This window comes from Musca vetustissima, unplaced genomic scaffold (assembly GCF_032173495.1).
Source record: "Musca vetustissima isolate MV318-11 ecotype Yass unplaced genomic scaffold, APGP_CSIRO_Mvet_v1 utg1883, whole genome shotgun sequence".
NCBI lineage: Eukaryota > Metazoa > Arthropoda > Insecta > Diptera > Muscidae > Musca > Musca vetustissima.
The window spans coordinates 91,889-119,830 of NW_026875879.1; the positions used below are offsets into that span (position 1 = coordinate 91,889).

At 32.7% G+C, this 27,942-nt stretch overlaps 1 protein-coding gene across 1 annotated transcript; it reads left to right on the top strand.

Moving 5' to 3' along the window:
- The first annotated feature begins 272 nt into the window (after positions 1-272).
- Positions 273-27,942, top strand: LOC133338408 (phosphatidylinositol 3-kinase regulatory subunit gamma). The gene is made up of 3 exons (XM_061546584.1): positions 273-306; positions 801-1,734; positions 27,171-27,942. The coding sequence occupies exons 1-3, from the start codon at positions 273-275 to the stop codon at positions 27,940-27,942; spliced, it is 1,740 nt and encodes a 579-aa protein (XP_061402568.1).

The following is a 27,942-nucleotide window of genomic DNA, read 5'->3' on the forward strand; positions in this document are numbered from 1 at the left end:
AATAGAGTAGAGTGAAGTGTGGAACCCAACTAATCAATTAAATTTGCAATAGGATTTAGTGTTAAGTTCGCAAAGATAATGGAAGTGTTCAAAGAAAGGTCAGTATCAATGCGGAATCGGACTTTTTCTCTTCATTCGTCAATTTACACGCGTTCGTCGTCGTAGAGGTGATAAAACGGATGATTTAAATAAAAGAGAACACGAAAAGAAGAAATAAGAAGTTCAACAATTGAAATACGCGAAATATACAACAAAGCCCCCCACCACCAACCATGCTGCCTGCCACTGCTGTGCGCAACGTTGAGTGTGGGTATTAATAAAAATCAGAAAAATCAACTGACCAAGAAAAAAATTTAATTAAGAAAAAAATAATTTACATATATAAGAAAAAGAAGAAGAAAAAATTAATATATTATAAAAAAAGAAAAAAATTTGTGATTTTTTGTGAGTGTTAAAAAAAGAATTGAAACAAAAGAAATTAAGAGAAACAAGAGGAAAAATAAGAAGAAGAGGAAGAAGAAATAAAACGTATAAAGCAAAGCAAAAAAAGAGTAAGAAGAAGAAAAACGAAGGAATCGAAAAAAGAAAATTTTGATAAAGAAGAGAAACCTAATACAACAATAATAAAAAAAGGAAAACCAAAACTAACAAAAACGTAGATTTTCCGGTGAAAATTTTTGTGAATTTTCAAAACTGCTGCTGCTAAAAACAATCACAGAAAAAACAGAAAAAGTAAGTCAAAGACGGATTGATTTGAGTTTTATTGTTGTAATAACACATTTTCCCCGCTTTGTTTACAGTGTTCACCTCACCCTTTCATTATTCCACAATGAGACCACAACCTCCTGGAGGAGGTGGTGGTGGTGGCCAATCCTTAGATGCTAATGCCGAAGAGCTACGCAATGTTGAATGGTATTGGGGAAAAATGACACGAGAAGAAGTCAAAAATATATTGGCTGGTAAACCGGATGGTAGTTTCTTGGTACGTGATGCCCTCTCCAAGGAGGGTGAATACACCCTCACCCTCATCAAAGATGGCACAGAGAAGCTAATCAAAATTTGCCACCTCAATGGGAAGTACGGGTTTGTCGATTGTAAATTCAATTCTGTCGTGGAACTTATCAATTACTATAAAGTCAATTCCCTTAAGCTGTACAATAAAACCCTGGACATAACGTTAAGTAATCCCATTATACGTCCCATCGAAGACGATGACCTACAGCCGAATAGTGATCTACGACAATTGGCCGAACAATTCCTGTTGCTGCACGATAAACTCAATAAACAACAATTAACACTGGAACAAAAGCTGAAAACTTTCAAAGCCATCGAAGCTGAGCTAAATGACAAAAAACTACATCAGGAAGTCTTCCTAAGGGCGGAGAAAATGTTCCAGAATCAAATAAAGATTTTGGAAAACTTCATTAACTCACAGACGCCAGCGATAAATCAAAATTGTTCCAATAGTATATCGCAAAGCACAGGAACAGCAACCGGCGCATCATCAGCCCCAACAATACCAACGAATAATGTCACCCGCCAACAAGAACAAGAACAACTACAACAAAATGCCGCCCTTATGAAGGCGCGTCTCAGTGATCTCTGCAGTGAAATGCACAAGCTGAATCGTCATGTCGAAGCCAAAAAGGAGGAATACAAGGGTCTCGAGCGTCAGATCAATGCAGCAAAACCCGAATTACAAGCGATTAATATGCGCAAAGAGAAATATTTGGAGTGAGTAGAAAAAATACAATAACAACAAAAATATATAGAATATTTTTAAGATTTATTTCATAATTTATATGTACTATTATTGTTTATAAAGAAGTTATGTTTATTTTTCTACAGAGATTATAGGTTCCACACAGACACACACACTCAAACCCATTCAATTTATAGCAGTTATCTATGACAATCTCTATGGGGTTGTGGTAGTTTTTTTAGTTAGAGTACTTGTCGTGCTGCCTGGTCTGGCCAGGCCTGTTGCTTTGCAAATTCAAATTCATTATGATAGGTTAGGGGATACAATTTGAATTGAATAAAAAGATGTTTATTTTTGCACTTTTTTGTTGTTGTTGCTGTGGTGTTATTAGCCGTGACTAATAGACATTTTTTTCTTGTACGTCTGATTTTCATTTATTTATTTCTAAATGTATTAAATTTCAATAATTAAATTAAATTATCAAATATTATATTAAAAAATTATGAAATATTATATCAAAAGCGATTATTATTAAAGAATATTTTATAGGCTTCAATAAAGGCGAGGATTTTTAAAGAAAAAAATTTTCAGGGCATCAATAGAGGCGTTGGTTTTTTAAAATAATTTTTTTTTCAGGGCATCAATATAGGCGTGGGCATCAATAGACCCATGGATTTTTAAACAATATTTTTTTCAGAGACGACCCTGGCGCAGATTAAAAAAAATTGTTCAAAGAGCCACTGAATGAGTGGATTTACAATATCCTGTAGATAGAACGGAGGACCATTGAGATGGAATCGGCCGAAATTAAACGTGCTATCTAGATAAATATTTGAACCAATTGAAAAACCCCATACACATACCATTCTGAAATCAATACAAATTTGGTGCATCATTCACATAAAATCGGACAAAACTATATATGGGAGCTATATTTAAATCAGAACCGATTCCAACACACATAAGCATGGACCTGATTCAGTGCGCTGTGCAAAATTTTGTCCCAATCGGACAAATATTGGAAGTTTGGTGCATCATTTACATAAAATCGAACGAAACTAGATATGGGAGCTATATCTAAATCTGAACCGATTTTTTCCAATTTCAATAGGGCCAAATAAAAGCACTGTGCCAGATTTCATCCAAATCAGATCATAAATGCGACCTGTACTTTGTTAACAAAAATACATGGACGGACGGACAGACGGACGACTCAGAAAGTTATTCTATGCATATTCTCAAAAGAAACCATGGGTCTATCTCGATTCCTTTTGCCTGTTACAAACATATGCACAAAGACATAATACCCTGTACCACAGTGTGGTGAAGGGTATAAAATATGTTTCTCAAAGACCCTTCGCGGCGTATTTTTTTAAATTATTTTTTTATAGATTTACAAAGAACCAAAACATATTTTCAGATTCTCAGATTTATAGACGTCGCAATAGCCCATAAAAATCGTAGATTTTATTTTGAATATGTTTTCAAAGAATTTTTTGTGAAAAATTATTTGTAAAGATTCGCGTTTTTTACAGTTGAGCAGTAAGTAGTGGATTGCTAATAATGCCTTGTTTCTTCCAAGGTGTATGTGCCACGGTTACCTTACCAGATGCCTTTTTACGGGCTCTCCTTCTGGACCCGTCCTTACCTTTCTTTGGTTTCGTCAATGGTACAACGGATCTTTTTTCATCCAGAGACCCCCTTGAAGGTTCTGGTTGAGTAGATATCTCTGACACGATATTTTCCCAGATGTACTTGGGGTACTCACAGTCATCTGCCTCGTTCTCTCGCAGGTCAAAATCATATTTTAACAATTTATATTGCCTAATTCCCAAAATGAAGTCACCATAAGTAAAACTGGAACTCATCAATGTTCCTATCAATATATCCCCGACCATTTCCTATAAAACTATGTTCTTATCTACCCTGGATGTAAATATTCGTGTAACAACAATTTTGGGCCAAATGTAAATCAATTATGACGTCAATTCTGACATTGACTTGCTTGATGCGGCGAAACCCCATCGCATTTACAAAATTCATTTAATTGTAGTATTACTACAGCAACAGATGTGCGGTGCTGCTGCTGCTATCCTTATTCTAAATATTTATTTATTAAACCTTTTTTATTACATATATTGATCCGATCAGCAAGCGAGCAATCGAACCGAACCATCAACCAAATAATCACTCTTAAAAATCCAAAATCGCACACACACACACACCCTTGCCCACAATTTACAAAAATGTGATTCATATCATTTTTAGCAAACTGACACATAAATCTGAATGGATAAAGAAGGAAGAAGAAGCGATAATATGAGAGAGAGGTGCGGCGCGGGGCAAAGGCATCATAAAATAAATAAAAGAAATGCATTCATAATTTGCTAAAAACCAAAAAATAAAAAAGCAAAAATCGTCAAAAAGGCACGTACACATTAAGTGATGGAAGAAATATGACAAAAAAAGCAACAAAATTTTTACTACGTTTGTAAAATTTTTTTTCTCTCTCGCTATAACATTTCAATACCCGGATAATATGTTTTTTTTTCAGCAACCGACCGACCGGTAATTTGAAGAGTTTGCTATATTCATTAAACATTAACAAAAAAATTGTAAAATAAAAAATGCCAATGCTAAGGAGCAACAAAATGAAAACATAAAATGAAAAAAAAAAAATTGAAAATAATATTGAACTGCGCAGAAATGTAATTCGAAACGTTGTCACTGGAGTACATTGGTAGATAATAGAAAAAGTTTTTAAATATTTTTATGATCGACAGGAAGAGATTTTTAGTAGAAATATTTTTTTTTTAAATTTATTATCAAAAGAATTAATTGAAAAATTATATATAATATATATTTTTGTATACCTATACATATATGTAAATATATGTGCTAATTGCGTCAACAATATATAAACACCAATTAACACTCCTTTACAAAATTATAATAAATGTATAAAAATTGAAAGCAATTAGCATATAAGAAGTTATACCAATTTTTATATTTGTCTTTCTTGAAAAAAAAAAATACTAGTTCGGAACAACCTTAGTCGATTGTAGTCGATATTGTAATCCCTATATAAACTATTAGTCCCTGAAAAAAATATTTAAAAAAAATCCACACCTTTTTGAGAACCCTAAAAATGTATTTTAAAAAATCCTCGCCGTTTTCAGACATCAATATTTTTTCAAAGAATATTTTTTCAAATGAGCTTTTAAAGGCCCATAGAATTCGTGGATTTTCTGAAGAATAGTTTGAAACAACCTTAATCGAACCTTAGCCTTTGATAGACATTGAAAAATGAATTAAAAACTCCTTGGTAGACTCTGAAAAAATAGGTTTTACAAAATCATAGCCTTGTGTATGTCCCTTAAAAATTATTTAAAAAATCAACGCCTTTGGTAGACCCTTGAAAAATATATTTTAAAAAATATATTCGCCTTTGATTGATAGTCCCTTAAAACAATTTGTTTAAAAAAAAAATCCTCCCCTTTGATAGACCTTGAATTGACCCACGTTTCAGGGTAACGGGAAAACAAACAATGAAGCTTGGATATTTGAATGACTATTTTTCAAGGATCAAAACAAGTACACGGTTTTTGAGAGAATAGAGAATAATTATTGCTTTGGCCGTGTGATATTGTATTAATTCCCAATTAAAAATAAATCTTCACTGTCATCCCAATTGCGCCTTCTATAAAAATATCCTCTGTCTATCTTCTATGGAAAACATTCTAAAAATATGTACTATTTGCAGTGCTTCACTTTTTTTTGCAATTGACACAATCTTTATTATTTCCACCACCGCCTACAACAATGTAATAATTTAATCCCAGCTATTACATATTTAATTATATGACAATTTCTATATCAGCAAAATAAAAAAGAAAATAAATTCAGTTTACGACGACGATCTTACATAATTTTTTTTCGCGAAATGTATATTTACATTTAATTTAGAAAATAAAAAAATCCAAAATACATTTTACTAATTTGTATTTAATTAGTATTTCAACACACACATGTTCTATTCTAATAATACAAAGTGTGTGAGTGTGTGTGGGTGGGATTTTTATCACATACTAAAAAAAATAATTTATAATCATATTTAAAGACATTAACTATAATTATTATCCATATATTGGATACATTTGTCAAAAATCATTTTTGATGGGGGGAATTTTGTTGAAATTCCACTTTTCTATTTTGTTTAAAAATAGCATTTGTTGTAGGAATTGCAAAAAATAATAATGACAACAACAAAACATCACAAATAAAATGTTTGCTAAAATAGTATAGAAGAACCGAATAGAAGAGAACATCTGTTTTGTTTGACAGTATTGTGAATAATGAATGGCCTTCCTTAGAGTATGGCACGTTTTCTATAATAAATAGAGACCTACTCCGCACACCCCTCTCCCGTGTACATATTTCCATGTGTGTGATAACTATTTGCCAATAGTTTATATTCTGTAAACAAAAGTTGGAGGGGGAAAATATTGTAGTTGATAAAAATTTTTGTGATTTTCAACAGAATTTTATTTCTTTAACACTTCCTCAAAATCTCCACCTCTAGTCGGTGATAGGAGAGAGGGGAGATTGGGAATATTTGTTTATAAATAAACATATTGAAAATCGTAGTAACCAACCCTTTATTTGTTTGCATACCTTTTTTTGAATTGTTTGTAAATATAGTTTGCAACATTCGGTTTTGAATTAATTATAGAAGTGTGCGGAGGAGAGGGGGTGGAGTCAGTTTTCCCCCACTCCATTTGATAGTGGAACACAAAGAAAGCCTTGTTATATTTTTTTATCACGTATACTACTAGGGTTCAATATTTACCTAATTATTTTTTTTATTCATGTTTAGGCGTGTGTATGTAGGTAGATATGGCAAAATTTACATATCTAATAGTTTACTGATAAGAACTTAAGTTGGGGTGAGGAATATTATGGCGTTTGTTCTATATTTGTTTATTGTAGGTCGGAATTTATATGTGAAAAAATTAAATATCTAAATCTCCATAAAATATTGATAATGATACAAAAAATTCTCAAAATACTGAATTGTGGGGTCCACCATAATATGTGCTATACCAAAATTGATATTCGATATATGATCGATATTGATATTCGTTTGGGAGATTTGACACCCAATGAGAATACAAAATACCAAATTACAGCCAAATATCGAATATTGGGGGTACAAAATATTCTCTCAAAAATCCATACTTGTAGTGGTACCTGAAAAATCGTTTAAAAAGTATTCCTGAAAAAAATATATTTTCCATAAAAAACTATACTTAAGAAAAATATTCTTTCAATAGTCCATACTTGTTTTGATACCTGAAAGTAGTCTTTGAAATAACCAAGCTCCATTGTTTTCCTTTAATATATATATATATATATATAAAATTCACGTTTTTTTGTGACTTAAAAAATAATATTAAAAAACCTACGCTTTTTGGGTATCTGAAATAATTAGTCTTTAAAATATCATCAATTATTTTTGCCCTAAAAATCAGTCTTTAAAATTTCTACGCTTTATTTGACCCTCCGAAATAATACTCTTTAAAAAAAATCAATGCTTCTTTGTGTCCCTGAAATAAATTAGTTTTTAAATAATCTACGCTTCTTGGTGTCCTCGAAAAATTGTCCCTAAAGAATCAGTTTTTTTTAAATCCACGCTTCTTTGTGTTTTTAAAAAATCTTTCTTTGTATTCATAGAAAATGTATTCTTTAAAAATCCAATCTTGTGTCCCCGAACATTTTTTTTAATCCGCAGTTCTTTTTGTCGCCGAAAAATTAGTCTTAAAAAAAAACACTATTTGTGTTCCCGAAAAAATTACCTTAAAAAACCATGCACCTTCTTTATGTTTCTAAAAAAACATTCCTTTACTAATCTAGGCCTCAGTGGTTCTCTTTAAAAAATTGTTCTCTCTTATTATCAGGGAAGCGTAAATTTATGCTTCCCTGATTCTCTGAGAAGATATTTTTTAGAAATCTACTACCTATGCCTCTTTGTGTTCCTATTTCTTCAATCCACGATTTGTTATCAATCTTCTCTTTGTATATCTAAAAAATTGTTTTTCATTAAATATGTCACGCTTGTATGCTTCACCTAAAATATGCATTTAAGATCTACGCCCTGATTGGTTTTTATAAAAATATTTTTGTTTAAAAATGCATGCTATGCCCCAATTTTTTCTTTTAGAGATCCAAGTTTTTTCGAGTCCCCGAAAAAATATTTATAAAATATGTATGTTATCCTTATTTCCTATTTTCTGAGGAAACATATTTCTCAATCGATATTTCGTGTTACATTCACTTTATTAAATTGTTTCGCTAATTTTATAAAATTTTTGCATTAATTTGATGAAATAATTTCATATATTTGATGAAGTAGTTTCATTGTTTAAACACATAGTTACAGGAATACAACACGTCATTACACAAAAGAAAAAAAAATCCTTACACGAACGTAACATTTCATTATATGAGTAAATCATTTCATTAAATGAATGCAACATTTGATTACATTTATGAAACAATTTATTACAATAATATAGTAAATTAATCAAACATTTCATCATATAAAAAAATAGATTCCTTTATATGGATAAATCATTTCATTAAATAAATGAAATCATTTCATTAAATGAATGAAATAATTTCATTAAATGGATGAAATCATTTCATTATATGAAAGAAATCATTTCATTATATGAATAAAATCATTTTTTGCACGAATGAATTATTTCATAAATTAATGAAACATTTCATTGCATCAACGAAAATTTTCATAACATCAATGGAACTTTTCATTACGTTAACGAAAGATTTCACTCAATGAATTATTTAAAAAAATAATACTACATTTAAAGTGATTTCGCTTGATTTCAACAATTAAATAATATAATGTCTTAATATTGTATTCGATTACGTAAAATTTTGACAGTGTTAATCCTACGTTTTTCAAATTTTGGTAAATAAATATTGTTTGCCGAGCTTAAATGTGTTTACTAGTATTTTAATTAACAATCGATTTTTCTTGTCAAGTCATCTATATTGAAATAAGGTTTTTGAATTTAAATAGGGAAACAAATTGAAAATATATTCAGCTAAATAGAAAAAAATGTTCCTGCAATTTTAAACGAAACATTTCAATAATAATAATTCAATTTCTAATTATTCTACCAAGCCAAAAAACTGTATTGGCCACAGAAGATCAATATATTCTGTGTAGTTGAAGAAGTTTCCTAATTTTTTTTAATGATAAAAAATTAGTTTTCTTTTTACCCTGCAAATAAACCTTAGTCCCACATATGTACATTTCATTTGCCACTACAATGGAAAAGTTTTTGCAAACATTGTATTTTGTGTGTTTGTTTACTTTAAAAGTCATTGATTGCAAAATAATTCCCACTCCACTAAAGCCCCCCCAAAGATATTAAAAATGAATTATGTCAATGCCCTCCAAATATATTTTTTATCCTATTTATAGGAAAAAAATCCAACAAAAAATTATAACAACATTTGATTTATTATTAAATTATCTTTTTGAATGCCATTGTTCCAATTTTTTTTGACTATCGAAATTTATAGAATAAAATGACAGAAAGAAAGACCAGACCCAATATTGCCGCTACCAATATTTAACCGATAACAATATTTATACCACAATTTGTTTTCTTTATTGTGGTTTTCATAATTTTGTTGATTTTTTTTCCGTTCGAATGCAATAATGGAAAAATGATATTTGTTAAGCAGACTCTACCACCTTCTTGCCCATTTCGAAATAGATTTTTTCTCCATAATTTGTTCTAGTTTGAAAAGGAGGAGGAGGAATCATGTAACCACCCATCCGAACGACCAACCAGATAATATGTTTTTTCTTTTTGTTTCATTTTACTTGCAATATTCATTAATTAATTACCTAAACGTGCGGTTTTATTGCCTCCTCGGTCTCTGTTTCGAGCATCTGCTATGCGATAGTTGCTACCCATTCGAATAAAATAAAAATTTGCAATTAATTTATTAAATGATTACGAGGAACTGACTACATGCTGGGTTAAAATATTAGCTAAGTGTACAGTGATGGCTATTTAATTAGCACCAATTAGGAAATTTTGAAATATATTTTCAATATTTAGAACTTGGCTTAATCTTTAAATTATTCCCAAAAATTCATAATCCTAAAAACGTTAAATTATTTTTTAAGTATATTTTGAACCATTTGAATTTCTGTGGGGGTTCGATTTCCAGCGGAGAAGAAAAAATTATTTTAAAGTTAGTTTCCAATATTTGCAAAAAGAGACTTGCATTCGCTTCCAGATGAGTCACTGACTTTCCGCATTAATGGTTTTCTAAGACTTCTCGGCCTAAACACAATGTAGAAACGAGAGGAGATAGCGTCACCCAGAGAAAAAAAAACCTTGGATGTTGTTTCTAGGCAACGATAGATAGCTCTATAACCTATTACTGAGTACAGTAGACTTAACATCTACATAGCTGCAATTAAAAACTGATTAATTTGATCTGATGTAGTGCAAGGGCCATCGTATAGACCCTTAGTTTCGAAACTCAGTGGAGGAGGACATTTTCCTTGAAAATTGTTTTCGAGAATTTGTAAAAGGAGGTTTTTATTCGCCATCAAATGAAATGCATCGTAAGCCCCTGACAATATAATAACCAAGCACAAAATCAAGATCAACACATCTGCATAACACAAAATAGGAATGCCAGGTCCACCTAGAGGAAAATGTCAACACAAAATAAGCAAGGACACGAACTACTGCACACAGTTCAATATGGTGTTGTTTCTAGGCAACTATAGATGTCAGAACCATCACTAAGGATAAGCTACAGGAGACTTTTATCTAAAGTTCAAATTCCAGCTGAGGAGAATTTTTTTTCTAAAAAACCAACCTCTTGGCATCAAATCGGAATGACATGGGATATCGCCACCCATTGTTTCTATATAACGATAGAACACAGCCCTTTTAACTAGGACTGGCTATATCAGACAATCTATTACCTGGGGAATAATTAATGTGATGTAGGATTTTGGTGTTGAGGATTTTAATCCCAATGGAGGAGGAAAAATTCTGTCAAAGTGTTTTTCCAATATTTCCAATAGTCAGTCAAATTTATTTTCTTCAAATATTTGTAAAGAGTGAATTAGAAAACCCTCTCCAGATGAAATTCATACGAACCTCACTGACATTCTAATAACCAAACTCTCGGCACTAACACAGGAGGATAACACCAAATAACGCCATCCATATGCAAATGGCAAAACTGAATAAGCATGGATGTAAACCAGTAATGCAAGGAGGCGTTGTTTCTATGGAACGATAGATGGCATAACCATCACCTAGAACAGACTATTTCTTAGATGATTTGTCATCTAATATAAAAGGATCTAAACCACTGCACAAAAATTTTAGGAGTCGTTCTTTCTAGATGACGATATATGACACAACCTTCATCTACAACAGGCAAGGTATGTGCCACCTGAGAAAGATTGGGGCGTTGTTTCTAGGCAATGATAGATGGCAGTCCCATCTCCTAGGATAAACTACAGTAGATCAATCATCTACTTATCTAAAAAAAAAAACAATAAACAATAATCATTGTTTACTTTTTTCAAAGTGTTTTTCGAATATTTGTAAAAAGTTATTTACATTCGTCGCCAGATGAAATGCATACGAAGCCACCCCTGACACTCTAAAATCCAACTTTCCGGCATCAGCATCTACACCAAAAACTATACGATGCTTCACCCAGAGGAAATTGGCAACACTATTTAGCAAGAATCCCAACCATAGCTGAACATTCTAGGAGACGTAACTATGCAACGGTAGATGGCAATTCTTATCAAAAAGGACAGACAGGCCAATCATCTTCATAGCTGGTATGAAACCAATGGATCTCGGATTCATATCCCAGCGGAGTAGGAAAACTTCTTTCCATTGGGTTTTTGAACATTTGAAAAAGAGTATTCTCAAGATTAATACCAATTAGCGCCAACTAGATGCAAATGGCAACACTCAATAAGCAATGATCCAAACCAGAAAGTCAAGGAGGCGTTCTTTCTAGGCAACGATAGGTGGCACTAATGTCAACTGGGACAGTTTACAACAGACCAAACAACTAAACAATAAGCTAGGATACAAACCACTGCAAACAATTAAAGGAGACATTGTTTCAGGACGACAATACATGGCAGAATCATCACCTGGGACAGGCTATAGCAGATCAAACATTTTCTTAGCTGAAATAAAACAAGTAGCGGTTAAAAAAACTAACTTGAGGCCTATTAGAGTATGATGGTGATGCTTTGCTCCTAAGGACCTGAAAAACAATATATTTTCAGGTCAAGTAGAAGAATGGATTTTTAAGCATACATTCCTTAGATAGACGCAACTAATTCTACCGACGTATTTTATTGAATTTATTGATAATTCAAACTGACAGTTTGACATTTTGTCAACAGAAAAAAACCCAGCAAACCAAATATTGGATAACCGATATGTCTGAAGAAAATCGGATATTTTTTGGCCATTGTCTGGCCAACTTCAGGCTTCAATTGAACATATATTTTGGATCAGCATTCTTATAGACCATTTTCAAATACTTTATATTATTTTTATTCCGAACTCGGACAAATTATTCTGGCAATTTTCAATTGGCAAAATACCGAACGTATTTTGTTAGTTTGGTTTGCTGGGAAACTTCTTATATGTATATATTTCTAAAAATAAACGAACATTTTTGTTTGTTTGGGTATCATCATCTTCATATAAATGTCTAGCAAATCTACTCTAGTTTAATTTATTATTTTTATTAATATTATTGGGGTGACTCTATGAAAACAAAAGATTTTTATTATTTGCTATTACGTAGGCCGAGACTAAATATTCGAGTTAAACCAAATAAATTTATACATAAAAAATGTATAATTTATTTTATGTTATGCATTCCGCAAAAAAGCCAATAAAGTGCGGTGGAGGCTCGTCATGGTAATAAAATTTGAAACCTTTGAAACAAATACTATGTAGACGAATAGAGTATAAATCAATTTGATTTTAGAATATCGGAAATAATTGTTCAGTTTAATTCACTTCAGAGGCCACGTTTAAGAAGATATTTCGCAATGGTGAAATGATTTTTATAGCACATTTTAGAGAAGGTTTTCAAGTTAGTGTGTATCAAAAGAAAGTTTAGAAATAAATTTGAAAGATATTCAGTTTGAAAGAAATAGTGCCTTTCAACCTGCTTTGATATTTAAATCCTATATGTGAGACTTATGTGCGGACTTTGGTTTTAAATAATGTTGGAAATAATTTGAATATCATATGGGAACAATTCTTTTTTGAAAATTTCCCAACATTCTGCATTTTGTATCAGACTACTAACCGATTCGAATCCCTTCGTAGGAGAAAACATTATTTCAAAGTGGTTTTCGACTATTTATAATAAGAGCCTTTTATAATCCCTTTCCCTATGAAATGTATCCAAAGCCCGCTGATATTCTAATAACCAAAATCTATATCAACACGTTAGGATAACACAAAAAAGAGATGACAGGAAATTGCGCCACATAGATGAATATGACAACACTAAATAAACAAGAGCAAGGGAGGTGTTGTTTCTAGGCAACGATAGATGGCATTCCCATCACCTAGGACAGACTACAGCCGACCCACCATTTACTTAGCTGGGGAATAAAAAAATGATTAATGTGATGTGTAGTGCAGACTACTAACCGATGGATCTTGAATTCGAATTACATCTGAGGACGAACATTTTTTTATCAAAGTAGTTTTGAAAGAGCCTTAAATTCCCCCTTCCAGATGGAATTCATTCGAAACCTCTGGACATTCTAATAACCGAACTCAGAACGAAATTCAGGCAGTTGCTGTTTCTATACAATGGTAGGTGGCAGCCCACACATGACAAAGAACAGAAATGATATAGTGCCACCCACTTTACAAAATGGCAACACTAAATAATCAAGGACAGGAGGTGTTGTTTCTAGGAAACGATAGATGGCAGCCCCATGGTATTAAATAATCAAGGACAGGAGGTGTTGTTTCTAGGAAACGATAGATGGTAGCCCCATGGTATTATTTTGATCTGCAATTGAATTGCCCTATTTTATGAATGTTCCTGAATAATTTTGGTTTACTTAATAATTATGTTTAATGTAAGATGGCATGGAAGACGGCGAACCAAATCGTCGAGGGGGCCTCAATTCTGGGCAAAAGGGCTTCAGAAAGAAAGGGATGCGGCTATGGGGCCATATTCCCTAGAGGACGCATCAGTATAAATTTCAGCACCGATCGATGAGAAGACTTTTAAACTTTGTATGATTTAAGAGAGAGGGAGAGCCACAGTTCAATTTTAACAGGCTCGTAGCTTTATATTTTGATGAACTATCCGGAGATATTCTGGAAAGATTAAAGAAGTAAATGATCAATACGAAACAGCGAAATGGGAACTACTTCAAGAAAAGATGCGGAAGGTATTGCTAGAAGAAGTCAATCAGGAAAGAATGCCTGAGAAGTGTAAGCTGCCAGTTGATAATTGTGTTACAGATATGAAGATGAAGAAGGCGGACAATGACGATGAACCGACAACACAAGATGATGTATGGGTATGTAAGCAAAGGCCGTTAGTTACGGATGTCCCTGCCAAGAAGATTGCGGCTATAAATCCTGAAGCGGAGGCAGTGTGAATGACGAGGCCAATAAGACGAAGACAGCGGCCAAGAAAAAGCGATTACACTGCTACGATGAAGAGGTTTGTGGATGTTCTGGAAGAATAAGCCGGCAGGCAAAGGTGGAATTGCAAACATGAGAAGCTGGAAAGATGGCAGTGATACCTAGATGCGATCACCTAGCTGTTTATACCCTTCATCACACTGTGTTACAGGGTATTATTTCTTTCTGCATGTTTGTAACAGGCAAAAGAAAACGAGATGGACCCATAGTTCCTTTTGAGAATATGCATAGAATCACTTTCTGAGTCGATTTATGCATTTATCCCTCCATCTGTCCGTCTGTTGGTGTTAAATTGTAAACAAAGTACAGGTCGTATTTATAATCCGAATTGGATTAAATTTGGCACAGCTCATTTGTTTTGCCCAAGGACGAACCCTATTGAAATTGGGGAAAATCAGTTCAGATTTAGATATAGCTCCCATATATACTTTCGTCCGAATGGTGCACTAAAGTCCCTAAATATCTTTCGATTTGGACGAAATTTGGCACACCGTCTTGAAATAAGTCTGGAATGATGTGTGTTAAGTTTCGCGGAAATCGGTTCAGTTTTAGATATAGCTCCCATATATATTTTCCGCCGATTTAATGTAAATGGTGCAACAATGCCCCTGTATATGTTTCGATTTAGACGAAATTTGGCACAGCGTTTTGAATTAAGCCTAGAATGATATCTGCCAAGTTTCGTGAATATCGGTTCGGATTTGGATATAGCTACCATATATAGTTTCGTCCGATTTAAGGTAAATGGTGCACCAAAGTCCCTATATATCTTTCGATTTGCACGAAATTTGGCATACCGTACTGAATTAAGTCTCGAACAATGTGTGTTAAATTCCGTGAAAATCGGTTCAGATTTGGATATAGCTACCATATATAGTTTCGTCCGATTTAAGGTAAAAATGGTGCACCAAAGTCCCTATATATTTTTCTATTTGCACGAAATTCGGCATAAGGTACTAAATTGAGCCCAGAGTGATGCCTGCCAAGTTTCGTGAAAATCGGTCCATGTTTAGATATTGCTCCCATAAATAGTTTCGACCGATCTTATGGTGGATGGTGGACCAACGTCGCTATATATCTTTCGATTTTCAGGAAATTTGGCATGGTATACTAAATTGAACCAAAGAGGTGTAGGAGGGTATCATATAGTCGGCCCCGTCCGTCTTTGAACTGTCCTTAATTTCGTATGTGTTTCATAGCACGTAGCAATGTAAGAAATAATTATTGCAAAATGATTCTCGCAATTATTATTCGTTTCTTTCTTTCATTTTTTGCGAAATTCTTATCTCTTAGGCTGCCATGAAATTCTTATCAATCTTTTTGTTTCCCCATTTCATTTCATTTTCTGTTTTGAAATACCCTCCTTGAAGTGGAACCCTTATATGTCATACTTAACTACACACTGTGTAGATTTATATAGGAACCATAAAGTAGATAACCATCAAATGGCACACAGATGTGTTCATATTTGAGCCCGATATTTATATAAAATTTCGTCATGCTTCCCTCCCGACTGTCAACCACCACCACCACCCTCTCACCGACACACTCTCAATGACAGACCCACATCAGACACAAGTATCTAGTCGTCGTCCAGAGAGCTAATGAAAAAAAAACACTTATCATTATCTTGGTAATAAAAAATGAAATCATTTTTTTTTCGAATAAATTATTCTATCTATGAGTATTAAAGTAGAGTTTACTTTTTTATTGTTATTTTTATTAATTATAACATTGGTGGTTACCGGTGTCGGTGCCGATGTCGACAGCAACAGCGACGACGTACTGTCTACGGGGAAAAATTGTGAATTTCTTTTGGCAACAAATAGCGAAGCAGAACAAAAAAATTGAAACATGTGACGACAGACGTAGGTATCTGTCTACCTAACAGCAGCAGCTATAATTGAAATTCACTTAGACCCCAACAATCATCATGTCAGTCAAAATGCAAACACACACACACATCGACATACAGATGTACTTTTTTTCACATGTATATACATATATGGTGCATATGCACTTTTTCAAATGAAATTAATTTGTACGAACAAATATATATATATACTTACATAAATGTGTCTGTTTCGACTTCTGTACAATTTGTGAATGATTAAATTCGGCCTCTTCGCCCTGCCTTCCTTTTTTCCTGATATCAGTGTATAATCTTTGTTCGTCGTGCTGCTGATATATTTTTTGATGAATTCGTTTCGGGCTTTTACGATTGCACGTCGCTCCCGATCATCAACATTATCAGTTCGTTTAGCTTCTATTTTGGACGTTTTTCATTTAAAGTCCATACGTACATACACATATGTATATCACATTCCCTTAGGAGCTGTTGTGAATGGTGTATTACAGCAAATAAAATTTTTGGCAAGCAATTAACGAATGAGTCATATGCAGGCACAGGCAGCTATCGATCAGTCGATGGCATAAAATCGAATCGAAAAATAATTTAAGAAAAGTCTGGTTTTTATCAGATTCTTTAAGATCTACCTAAATTTTGAGAAATTGAAAAAAAAAATATATAAGGAATTAAAAGAGAAACAAAAAAGCTAAAAAAATAAAAATAGAAACATTCTGGACCTAATTCAGTGCCTTATGATAAATTACGCGCAAATCGAAATATATATAGAGACATTAGAGTCCCATTTAGATTAAATCGGACCAAATTATATATGAGAGCTATATCAAAATCTGAACCGATTTTCACAAAAGTTTGCACACATCATTCTAGACTGAATTCAATACACTATGCCAAATTTCATGCAAATCGAAAGATATATAGGGACTTTGCGGCATCATTTACCTTAAATCGGACGAAATTTTATATGGGAGCTATATATAAATATGACCAGATTTTCTCGAAACTTGACACACGTCATTCTAGACTCAATTCAGTACATTAAGCAAAATTTCGCGCAAATCGAAATATATATTGGGACTTTTGTGCACCATTTACATTAAATCGGACGTAAATATACAGTGGAACTGGACATCACATATTGTAAAATGGCTCATAAAAACCATTTTTGTTCCAAGTAATACGTTAATAATACATCTATATTCCTCTGTACTAACTTAGACACCGATCATATGTACCAGAACCAGAGATGGTCCGTCAGAAACAGTGACATAAATGACATACATTTCCGACGTATAATACATAAGTCAGAAACGTCGGAAACCCACCCAAAACCATTAGGTTTTTGACAAGTTAGCTATTCCTATTAATCAATTCAAAAATTACGCATGCTTGACCCAAATCCATATAAAATGTCAAAATTTTCTTCTCAAAAAAGTTTAGAATTTTGTATCAGCTCTAGTAAGGAATAGTCAGATTTACGTAAAAATAATATATATATTCTTGAAAATAACTGTATATGGTAATAATATTGAAATAAATGACGTTTACTACATTTATTACATTTTATACAGGTATATGACGTTTTCGACGTTTACAACTTTTTGACAGTCGAAAACCTAAAAATTCGTCACACGGACCATCCCTGACCAGAACAAACATCTTATTTTGATTTTGTCGATTGTTTTCATGTTTATCGATAACCTAAAATATCGATACGTTTACAACTTTTTGACAGTAGAAAACCTAAAAATTCGTCACACGGACCATCCCTGACCAGAACAAACATCTTATTTTGATTTTGTCGATTGTTTTCACGTTTATCGATAACCTAAAAAATCGATATGGTCAAAACTTGTGCAACTCTACGATCATTTTCGGATAACGGTATTTTTACCACTTTTTCTCACGTGTTTTCATAATATATTTGTTGAAACTGCATTAATCACGCATAATCATGCACAAATAAGCATAAGAATTTCGATTAAAAGTAAAATTTTGTTTAAAAATATATTTAATTATGGCGCTGGATAAGTTTGGAATCGAGCTAAGAAAGCGTATTGTGGTTGATTTTTCCGAAGGAATGTCAAAAAAAAAAAAAAAAATATCACTAAAATACGGTACAACACCGCGGAGGTCGACCTCGTAAAACAACTAATCGTACGGACAATTTTATAATCCAAAAAGTGAAAAAGATCCCTTTATCACATCCTCAAAAATAACTGCAACACTCCCAATACAAATTTCTGATCGAACTATTTGTAGACGTCTAAATGATGCCTCCCTTCCAGCACGCCAGCAAGCAAAAAAACAGAAATGAAATGGAGAACTGTATTGTTTAGCGACGAATCCAAATTTAACATCTTTGGTAGCAATGGTATGCGTTATGTACGGCGACCACCTAATAAGCGGCTCCAAGCTCGCTACTGTACAAAGACAGTGAAGCATGGAGGAGGCAGCGTAATGGTGTGAGGGTGTTTTTCTACTGCAGGAGTGTGTCCATTGCATAGAATTAATGGAATAATGGATCAGTACATATACAAATATATATTGGAAACGGTAATGCGCTACCATATGCAGAGTATGAGATGCCATTGCGATGGATATTCCACCACGACAACGATCCCAAACACTCTTCAAGAGTTGTTAAATCGTGGTTAGCACTAAATGACGTTGCAGTAATGCAATGGCCACCGCAATCACCAGATTTAAACCCCATTGAGAACCTTTGGGAAATCGTAAATCAAAGAATCAATCGTGAAAATTGTACAAATTCGAATATTTTGTACAACAGGTTGGAAGAGGCCTGAAAATCGATACCTCAACATTTTATTGACAACATTATATCGTTCATGCGTCGCCGATGTCAGGCTGTTATTAAAAATAAAGGATTTGCTACAAAATATTAATATTCTTGCACAAACAATTTAACGAAATGATTGGTTGCATATGTTCTGACCAACCAAATATTAGACTATATTGAATATCTATAAATTTTCTATGTTTTCTTTGTTATAAGTATGGATTAAATTTTATTTTCTGTTAACCAATAAAATTAAGTAAAAAAATGTATGACAAGTTCCGTTTGTTTCCTTCAGAAAATATTTGTTTAGAGAACTTCTTGAAAAACTAATATTTGTTGTACATGTTTTGGCCACCACTGTATATGGACGCTATGTCTAAATCTGAACCGATTTTCACGAAACTTAGCACACATCATTTTGGACCCAATTCAGTACACTATGCCAAATTTTGTGCAAATCGAAAGATATATAGGGACTTAAATGCACCATTTACATCAAATCGGACGTAAATATATATGGGAGCTATGTCTAAATCTGAACCGATTTTCACGAAACTTAGCACACATCATTCTGGACCTAAATCAGTACCCTATGCCAAATGTCGTGCAAATCGAAAGTTATATAGGGCCTGTGGTGTCCCATTTACATTAAATCGGACGTAAATATATATGGGAGCTATATCTAAATCTGAATAGATTTTCTCAAAACTTAGCACACCTCATTCTGGACCTAATTTAGTAGCCTATGCTAAATTTCGTGCAAATCGAAAGATATATAGGGGCTTTGGAGCCCCACTTAACTTAAATCGGAAGAAATATATAAATCGGTAATTCCCCCCTAAAATTTGAGATTTATTAGATCATTTAATTATATATATTTTTTTGTTACTGATGAAATTAATAAAAAACACACTGTTGCTACCCCTCATCACATCACTTGTGATCGATCTCTGACGAATGACAATTTAACAGCAGCAGCTGCAACAACAACAAGAGCAACAACTACAAAGCAATTGCTGCTGTAAAATACCCAGACCATTTGTCGTCAGTGTTTGACATTGTTGTTGCATTTTTTTTTGTTGCTATAATCATTGTTGTTGTTGGATATAATAATGATGCCTTTTTCCTACCGTTCCTCCGTTTCCGATCCCTTTTAGATAAACCCCAGCTGTTCGATTTTTCCCGTAACACCATCACCACCACCACAATCAGAAGCTTGTCGGTCAAAAGCTTTTGATCGCTCTACAAAAAACAACGACACGAATAGTTAAACATTTGTTACCAAGCCATTTGGTAGTGTTTGCTGCCCGCCAGCAAGTCTTTCGCGGTTCTGATTCATTTCTGGGTACGGAGTGTGAGTGTGTGTTTGCGATTTTTTCTGTAATGACCTCCTCTTTTTCGCTCCACAAACGGTTTTGAGGTGGTGTGGTTCTCGTAAAAAAAAAAAAAAACAGAAACAATAATAAATTAAAGGAAATTGTTGGATCATCACCAGATGATGCGAATGATGATTTATTCGGGATTTTTTTTCGGTTATTTTTAAATAATCTTTTTGTGCTACCGTTCCGCGGCTTCTTCTCTTGCTCCACCTCCATTGTCTTTATTCTCATTATTAACCATTGCAAACATATGGTGGTGGTGTAATTCGTGTCGTGTGATCCGTCCAATCGATACGATTAAGTTAATTCAAAATAGCAACAACAACACCAATAATAAATAGTCACGCTTTTCTATATAATTTCTCTAAAGAACTTGCCACACTTTACGCCTTCCTTCCCGCCCTGTGTCATCTCTATTTAAAGCTATTTGACATTATTTTTGTTGTTGCTTTTTGTGTGGAGTGGAAATCGGAAATTGTTTAGTTTTTGTTGTTGCTGTTGGCATACGGTTCATCGATTGGTGATTAACCATCACGACTACTACTCGACGACGATGTTGGCTGGTGGGAATTCTACCAGAGGCAGAGTTGTAAGTCCATTGTAGTCGAACTGTCTGCTATTTATCGGCGTGTCAACGTGCGGAAGAAATTCCCCGAGCTTTACAAATTGTTTCTGATTTTTTTCCGTAAGTATTAAAATCGAATAATAATTTTAAAATGTTTAAATATTTTTTTTTTTACAATATTTTGTGAATTTGTATATTTTCTAAAAATTGTGAAATTAAATACTGCAAAATATTTTTCTTCGTGGGATTCCTAAGGTCACACAGTGTCAATATATTTTTCAGAAGTGATCTAGGAGAAAATTTTTTCAAAACCCTATATAATTGTGACAACTACATCAACAAATACATTTCGATGAAGAAAAAAACGGTTTTCTAAATTTTTGAACTGGATATTCATATAATAAAACCGATAATAGTCCGGGATTCTAAATTTTTAACCGGATAATAATAAATAATAAAAACGATAATAGTCCGATTCAATAAATTTAGCACGTATGTTTACAAGCTTTCCAATGATATACATATAAGGTATTGAAACCGGTTTTATCATCTGAATATACGGTTCAAAAATTTAGAAAACCGGTTCTTCTTCTATAGAAGTTATCTAGGAGAAATTTGTTTAAAAAAACCCTATATAGTTATGCCCAATTACGTCAAAACAATTACATTTCGATGAAGAAAGAACCGGTTTTCTAAATTTTTGAACCGGATATTCATATAATAAAACCGATAATAGCCGGGTTCAATAAAGCACGTTTGTTTACACGCTTTCTAATGATATGCATATAAGGTATTGAAACCGGTTTTATTATCTGAATATCCGGTTCAAAAATTTAGAAAACCGTTTCTTTCTTCCTCTTTTCCAAACTATATATACGGTTTGGAAAACAATTTCCAATAAATCCTATTGTCCTACATAATAGGGAATTTATACTGCATTTATTGAAATACATATAGATAGGGTTTTAGTGACAAGTTCCGACGGGCCTAATATTTCTCAAGCCCCCACAATGTGGGAGATGTACATTTAAATTTCCTTAAATACTTCGGTACCTTTATATGAGGGATATGTCGTCGAAATTTAAAATGTCGAAAATAGGACGGGAACTTTATATCGGACCCTAAATGCATTTAAAATATCGAAAATTGGATGGTACCTTTATATCGGGGTTGTGTCAGAATGTGGTCAAAAAATGTAACATTTCTGCAGAGATATTATTCTCTTTCCATTAGCCCTGAAGGCCAAACTACCGTAACTTCGGTGGGGAAAATGAACCTTAAAAATACCGAAAATTGACATGTCCCTTATATTGGGACTATGTCAAAACGCATATCGAACATTGTCTGCAAAGACATTTTTCTCCCTCCAGGAACCCTGAAAGCCAAACTACAATCCGGTGGGAAATGCGGCTAAACCTCGAAATGCCGAAAATTGGGCGGAATCTTTGTACAAAGCCATGTCAGAACATGGACCTATATTGAACATTTTCTCCTGACATGTTTGTTTTTTGCAATGTTTTGTGGCTAGAACATTGAAAATATCGAAAATTGGGTCGAACCTTTATATGGGGGCTATGTCTTTGTAAATTGTGCTAAAAACTTAAACATTTCGAAAATTATGCGGAACCTTAGTACATGTGCTATGTAGAAACATGAGAAGAGCTAGGAATCCGAAATGCCATTTCTGTTGGAAAATTCGGTTAAAACCTTTAAAATATCGAAAATGGGGTGTGACCTTTATACCGGACCCTGAATCCCTTTAAAATTCTGAAAATGTGGTAGAAACTTTATATCAGGTTTGTGTCTCAATATGATCGAATAACGAACAATTTCTGCCGAGATGTTATTCTCGCTCTGGAAACTCTAAATTCCAATATTCAGACATTTTGGTAGTGAAAACGCAGGAAATTTTCCCTGCAGAAACCCTGAATGCCAAAGTACATCTATTTCAGTGGGACAATTGAGGCTATGTCAGAACATGACATACTGAACATTTTCTTCAGAGATGTTTTGTCGTCCTCCACCAACCCAAAATGCCTATTTACAGCCTCCACTGTGTTCAAAATTTGGCTAAAAATCCTTCAAAAATATCTATAATGGAGTGGGATGTCTATATGGGTCTATTGAGTTTTACAACTGACCCACGGACGGACTTTTAATCTGTTGGAGAATATATATAATTTGTGGAGCCATCGAGTGATATTTCGGGGGTTTTATAAACATAATGACACATTAGTAGGCTAAAAGTGAGAGAGCAAACCAAATGGTGTCAAATTACATTTTAGTTCAGATAATAATTGCCAGGGGTGCATGCATCATAGACAAGAATCATGTGCGTTGAGTTGTAGATGTCACCCTGGATATCTGGCATAGACACAATTCGAGTCGAGTGGTGAGTTGTAGTCTGAACTAAAATATAATTTGACACCATTTTGTTTGCCCTCTCACTTTTACCCTACTCACATAACAAATTATCTTAAATTAAAACAACTATATATTGAAACATATTTTGCAAAGCCTATCTGTATTTTTATTTTTGTAAAGTCTATATAGCCGTTTTTTTTAAATATAATTTCCGTGGTTTTTTTTAAAAATATTTTTTTTACGAAAATTTCCAATAAATAAATATTTTTTCAAGAAATTTCCAAAGACGTGGGTGTTATAAACGTAATGACTCATTAGTTCTGACAATAACCACCATGAGTGCATGTAGCATAGACAATAATCATGTGTGTTGAGTTGTAGATGTCACCCTGGTTATCTAGCATAGACACAATTCGAGTTGAGTGATGAGCTGTAGTCTGAACTAAAATATAATTTGACACAATTTTGTTATCCCTCTCACATTTACCCTACTCATACACTCCACCTTATATTTGTTTATCATAAATTAAAGTAATTACTACTGAATTTGAATTTCATATAATGAAAATATAGCAGATCCAAATATAATAAAAGTTAACTGATAGGACATAAAATAAATAAAAATTTTCATTGATTCACAAAGCGTGTAATTTGTGAAAGAATATTAACTCAATTACCATATTCTGTGAAATCGTTTATATTCTATTTTCTAAGAAGTCTGCTCAAATCACACATCAGGTGTTCGAAAATGTATTGCATATTCATAATATTGAACACAAAATATGTATTTATTTTACAGTGGCAAACCAAAAAACTATAATAATTAAAAACAAATAAAAAATGAATAATAATTAAAACAAAAAATTAAATACACTTAAAATGCAAACTCATCAAATATATATACTTAACAAAGTCCACAAAATATGATTCATTTCCAATGATAATAAAAAATATGCACCTCTTTAAAGACCATTGTAATACTTATAATATTTATTTTTTTTTAAATTTATTCCACTCATTCATTTTAATTAGTGATTATTCCCCCGTTTCGAATATGCACATGAACTAATCCACTAATAATAATTTTCAATATTTTTTTTTTTTTTTTTGCATATGACTGTGCATTTATTTTTTTTCTTCTAAGTATCTTAATGAAATTGACAATACATACGTTGAAATAACCTTGTTCATGTATTATGCGTTCAATGAACCTATTATCAATCTTCTTATATATATATTAGAAAATTAACAGCAACAACAACCACAAAAAATCATAGTGAATTCCCCGAATTCTGCTATCCCCAAAGCAACAGCATTTTTGCCAAATTAGAAACGAAGCAGCAGCAACAATAAAGAAATGATGAAATAACCTTCATTTAAAAAAAATGTGCATACAACAAAAAAAATTGTTGTTGTTGTATGATATAAGAAATAATTTTTTTAGAAACAAATTTTTTCTTTATTAACAATGCGCCTATCGACGTCGACACACCCGATTAATTTAGGAAATGACATGGCAGGCAGATCGTTCACATTGTGTACCCTAGTCAATGGGTCGGTCGGCCGGCCTATATATGATAATTATTTTCTTTTTATTAGCATCTTTTCTAGGAAATAATTTCAAATCTCAAAACATTGTATTTGTTATATATATTATTTTTTATAATTAAAAAAAAAATTGCTGAAATGCAGCACCTCCCACAAGTAGCCTGTAATAATAATTTCTCAATTTACCGGCAATTTTATTTAAATGCAATTTTTTGTTTAATAATTTATTCCAAAAATGGTTTCATCGCCGGATGGGATGTCATAGTAGTAGTAGAGTCACAAGCAATAAATTAAAATTATTAGAGATTTTGTGGAGCTACGAGTATCGTCGACGTCACCTCTAGTGACTACACGTTTAAATATATTATAAATTAGATAATTGCTATATATTTATTAGGTAGAAGATAACAACAACAGCAACAGAAGCAACAAAAAATTAACCGGTTGTTCATTGTTCTATGAACTTGATTCTATATTTGCTGTCATTTCTCTCCCTCTATCCACCTCTTTCTTTCTCGATCTCTCTCCATCTCTGGAACACATTTCATCCAAACAGACAGACACTTAACACAGTAGCCGTAACCATTTATCTTCTGACAACAGACACGTTTTTATTTAATTAATATTATATATTTATATATGTATATACAAATATATGTCGCCAGGCCATTGAATTTTTTGGAGATATCACCACACAGACTATTACATTATTGCGAAACATTTGTTCGTTTTTTTTGAAAATAAATCTCTCAGATCAGGGGGAATTTATAAAACACACACTTTTTTCAAATTAAAAATATTTACATTATTTGAAATATATATATCTTTTGTTAACACATTTAAATATTAAAAAGTGAATCTTTAGATACTGGTATTTTTTTTTATCAATTACTATTAAGGTTTTCAGAATGTGATGTTTAATTTTTTTTTTTTAATTTACAAAAAATGCCAAAATCCTTTTTTTTCTAAATAAATTTTTATTATTTTTTTTAATTCTTTGGAGTATTTTTTTTTGATGTTTTATAAAATTATTGCAAATTAGTAGGGTAAAATTGAGAGAGCAAACCAAATGGTGTCAAATTACATTTTTATTTCAGACAATAACCACCATGAGCGCATGTAGCATAGACCAGAATCATGTGGGTTGAGTTGTAGATGTCACCCTAGTTATCTTACACATAGACACAATTCGTCGGGTGGTTTTTATAAAAATTATTAAAAATTAGTAGGGTAAAATTGAGAAAGCAAACCAAATGGTGTCAAATTACATTTTTAGTTCGGACAAAAACCGCCATGAGCGCATGTAGCATAGACAAGAATCATGTGAGTTGAGATGTAGATGTCACTCTGTCTGGCGTAAACACAATTCGAGTCGAGTGGTGTGTTGTAGTCTGAACTAAAATATAATTTGACACAATTTTGTTTGCCCTCTCACTTTTACCCTACTCAGTTGATATACACTTCACCTATTGGTGAAGATATGAGTATCGTCTTTATCTTAATTTAAAGTAATTTATACTGAATTTTAATTTCATAGAAAGAAAATTAAACAGAGAAAAATATAGTTTATACCCTCCACCATATATATTTTTATTTTTTCTAAATTTTTAAAATATTCTTTTAATTTTCTTTCTGTAACATTTTTTTTAAATTTAAATTATTTTTTAACTTTTTTTAATGTATTCATATTTTTTTAATGCAAAAATTTGTTTAAAAAATTTTTTGATTTTTTTGTAATTTTTGATATATATTTTTTAAAATATGTTTTAAAATTGGTTACAATATATTTTTTTAGAAAAAATTATTTTTTAATAATAGAATACGTTTTTAATAATTATTAGAAATAAAAACTTAAATAATAATAAATAAAATAATTTAAAAATATTTTTAAAATTGATTTAGTTAGGGAAATATTTTATATTTTGATGATTTTTTAATTTTTTTTTTGGTTTTTTTTTATTTTGTTATGGTATGTTTTTTAATTTTTTACTTTTTTTTTCTTTAATTTTATATATTTTGTTAGGAATATTAATATTTTTATTTTTTTTTTAATAATATTTTACTATAGTTTTTATGGCCAACCATGAATTTTGATAGACGAACAATTATTGATTTTTTTTTTAACAAATTTCCCTTTTCTTTTCTTTCCAGACGTCTCAAAGAATTCGGCATCTCCGAAGAGGATATCAAACAGCTAATAGAAATGGGCTTCGAAGCATGGCAACAGCGTTATGAAATCGAATCGAATCAACCGCACAACGATGAATCAATGTGGTTCCTTAAGGATGTAACACGTCAGGGTGCCGAAGATCTATTACGTGGTGCTCCCACAGGAACATTCTTAATACGTGCCCGTTCCGCCGGCCACTATGCCCTCTCGATAGTTTGTAAAAATTGTATCAATCATTGTATTATCTATAAAACAGAAAGTGGTTATGGTTTTGCCGCGCCCTATAACATCTATCATTCACTGAAGAAACTTGTCGAACATTATGCACAAAATTCCCTGGAGGAACATAATGATACGTTGACCACGACGCTAAGTATACCCGTCATGTATTGGCATGCAAATAAAGAACTGATAACACAACAACTGCAAGAACAAATGGAATTGGAAAGGCAGCAGTTGGAAATGGAACAGCAAATGCAGGAGAATATGTTATTGCCACCGGGAATGGCAGGAGGAATGCCTACATCGTTGTTGGGTAATGTTTCGGCACCCATTGCTGTTAGTGGAGCTGCCACAATTATGCACATAAATGATATGGCAGCTAGCCAGACCCCACCCAGTAGTGTGGCAGCTACCCCACCTCAGGCACATTCCTATGGTAGTAGTAGTGGGGGTGGTGGTGTTGGAGATTTTGGTGGTAATGGCGGTGGCAATGGCAGCAATGTGGGCAGTTATCCTGGTGGTAATCTGTAG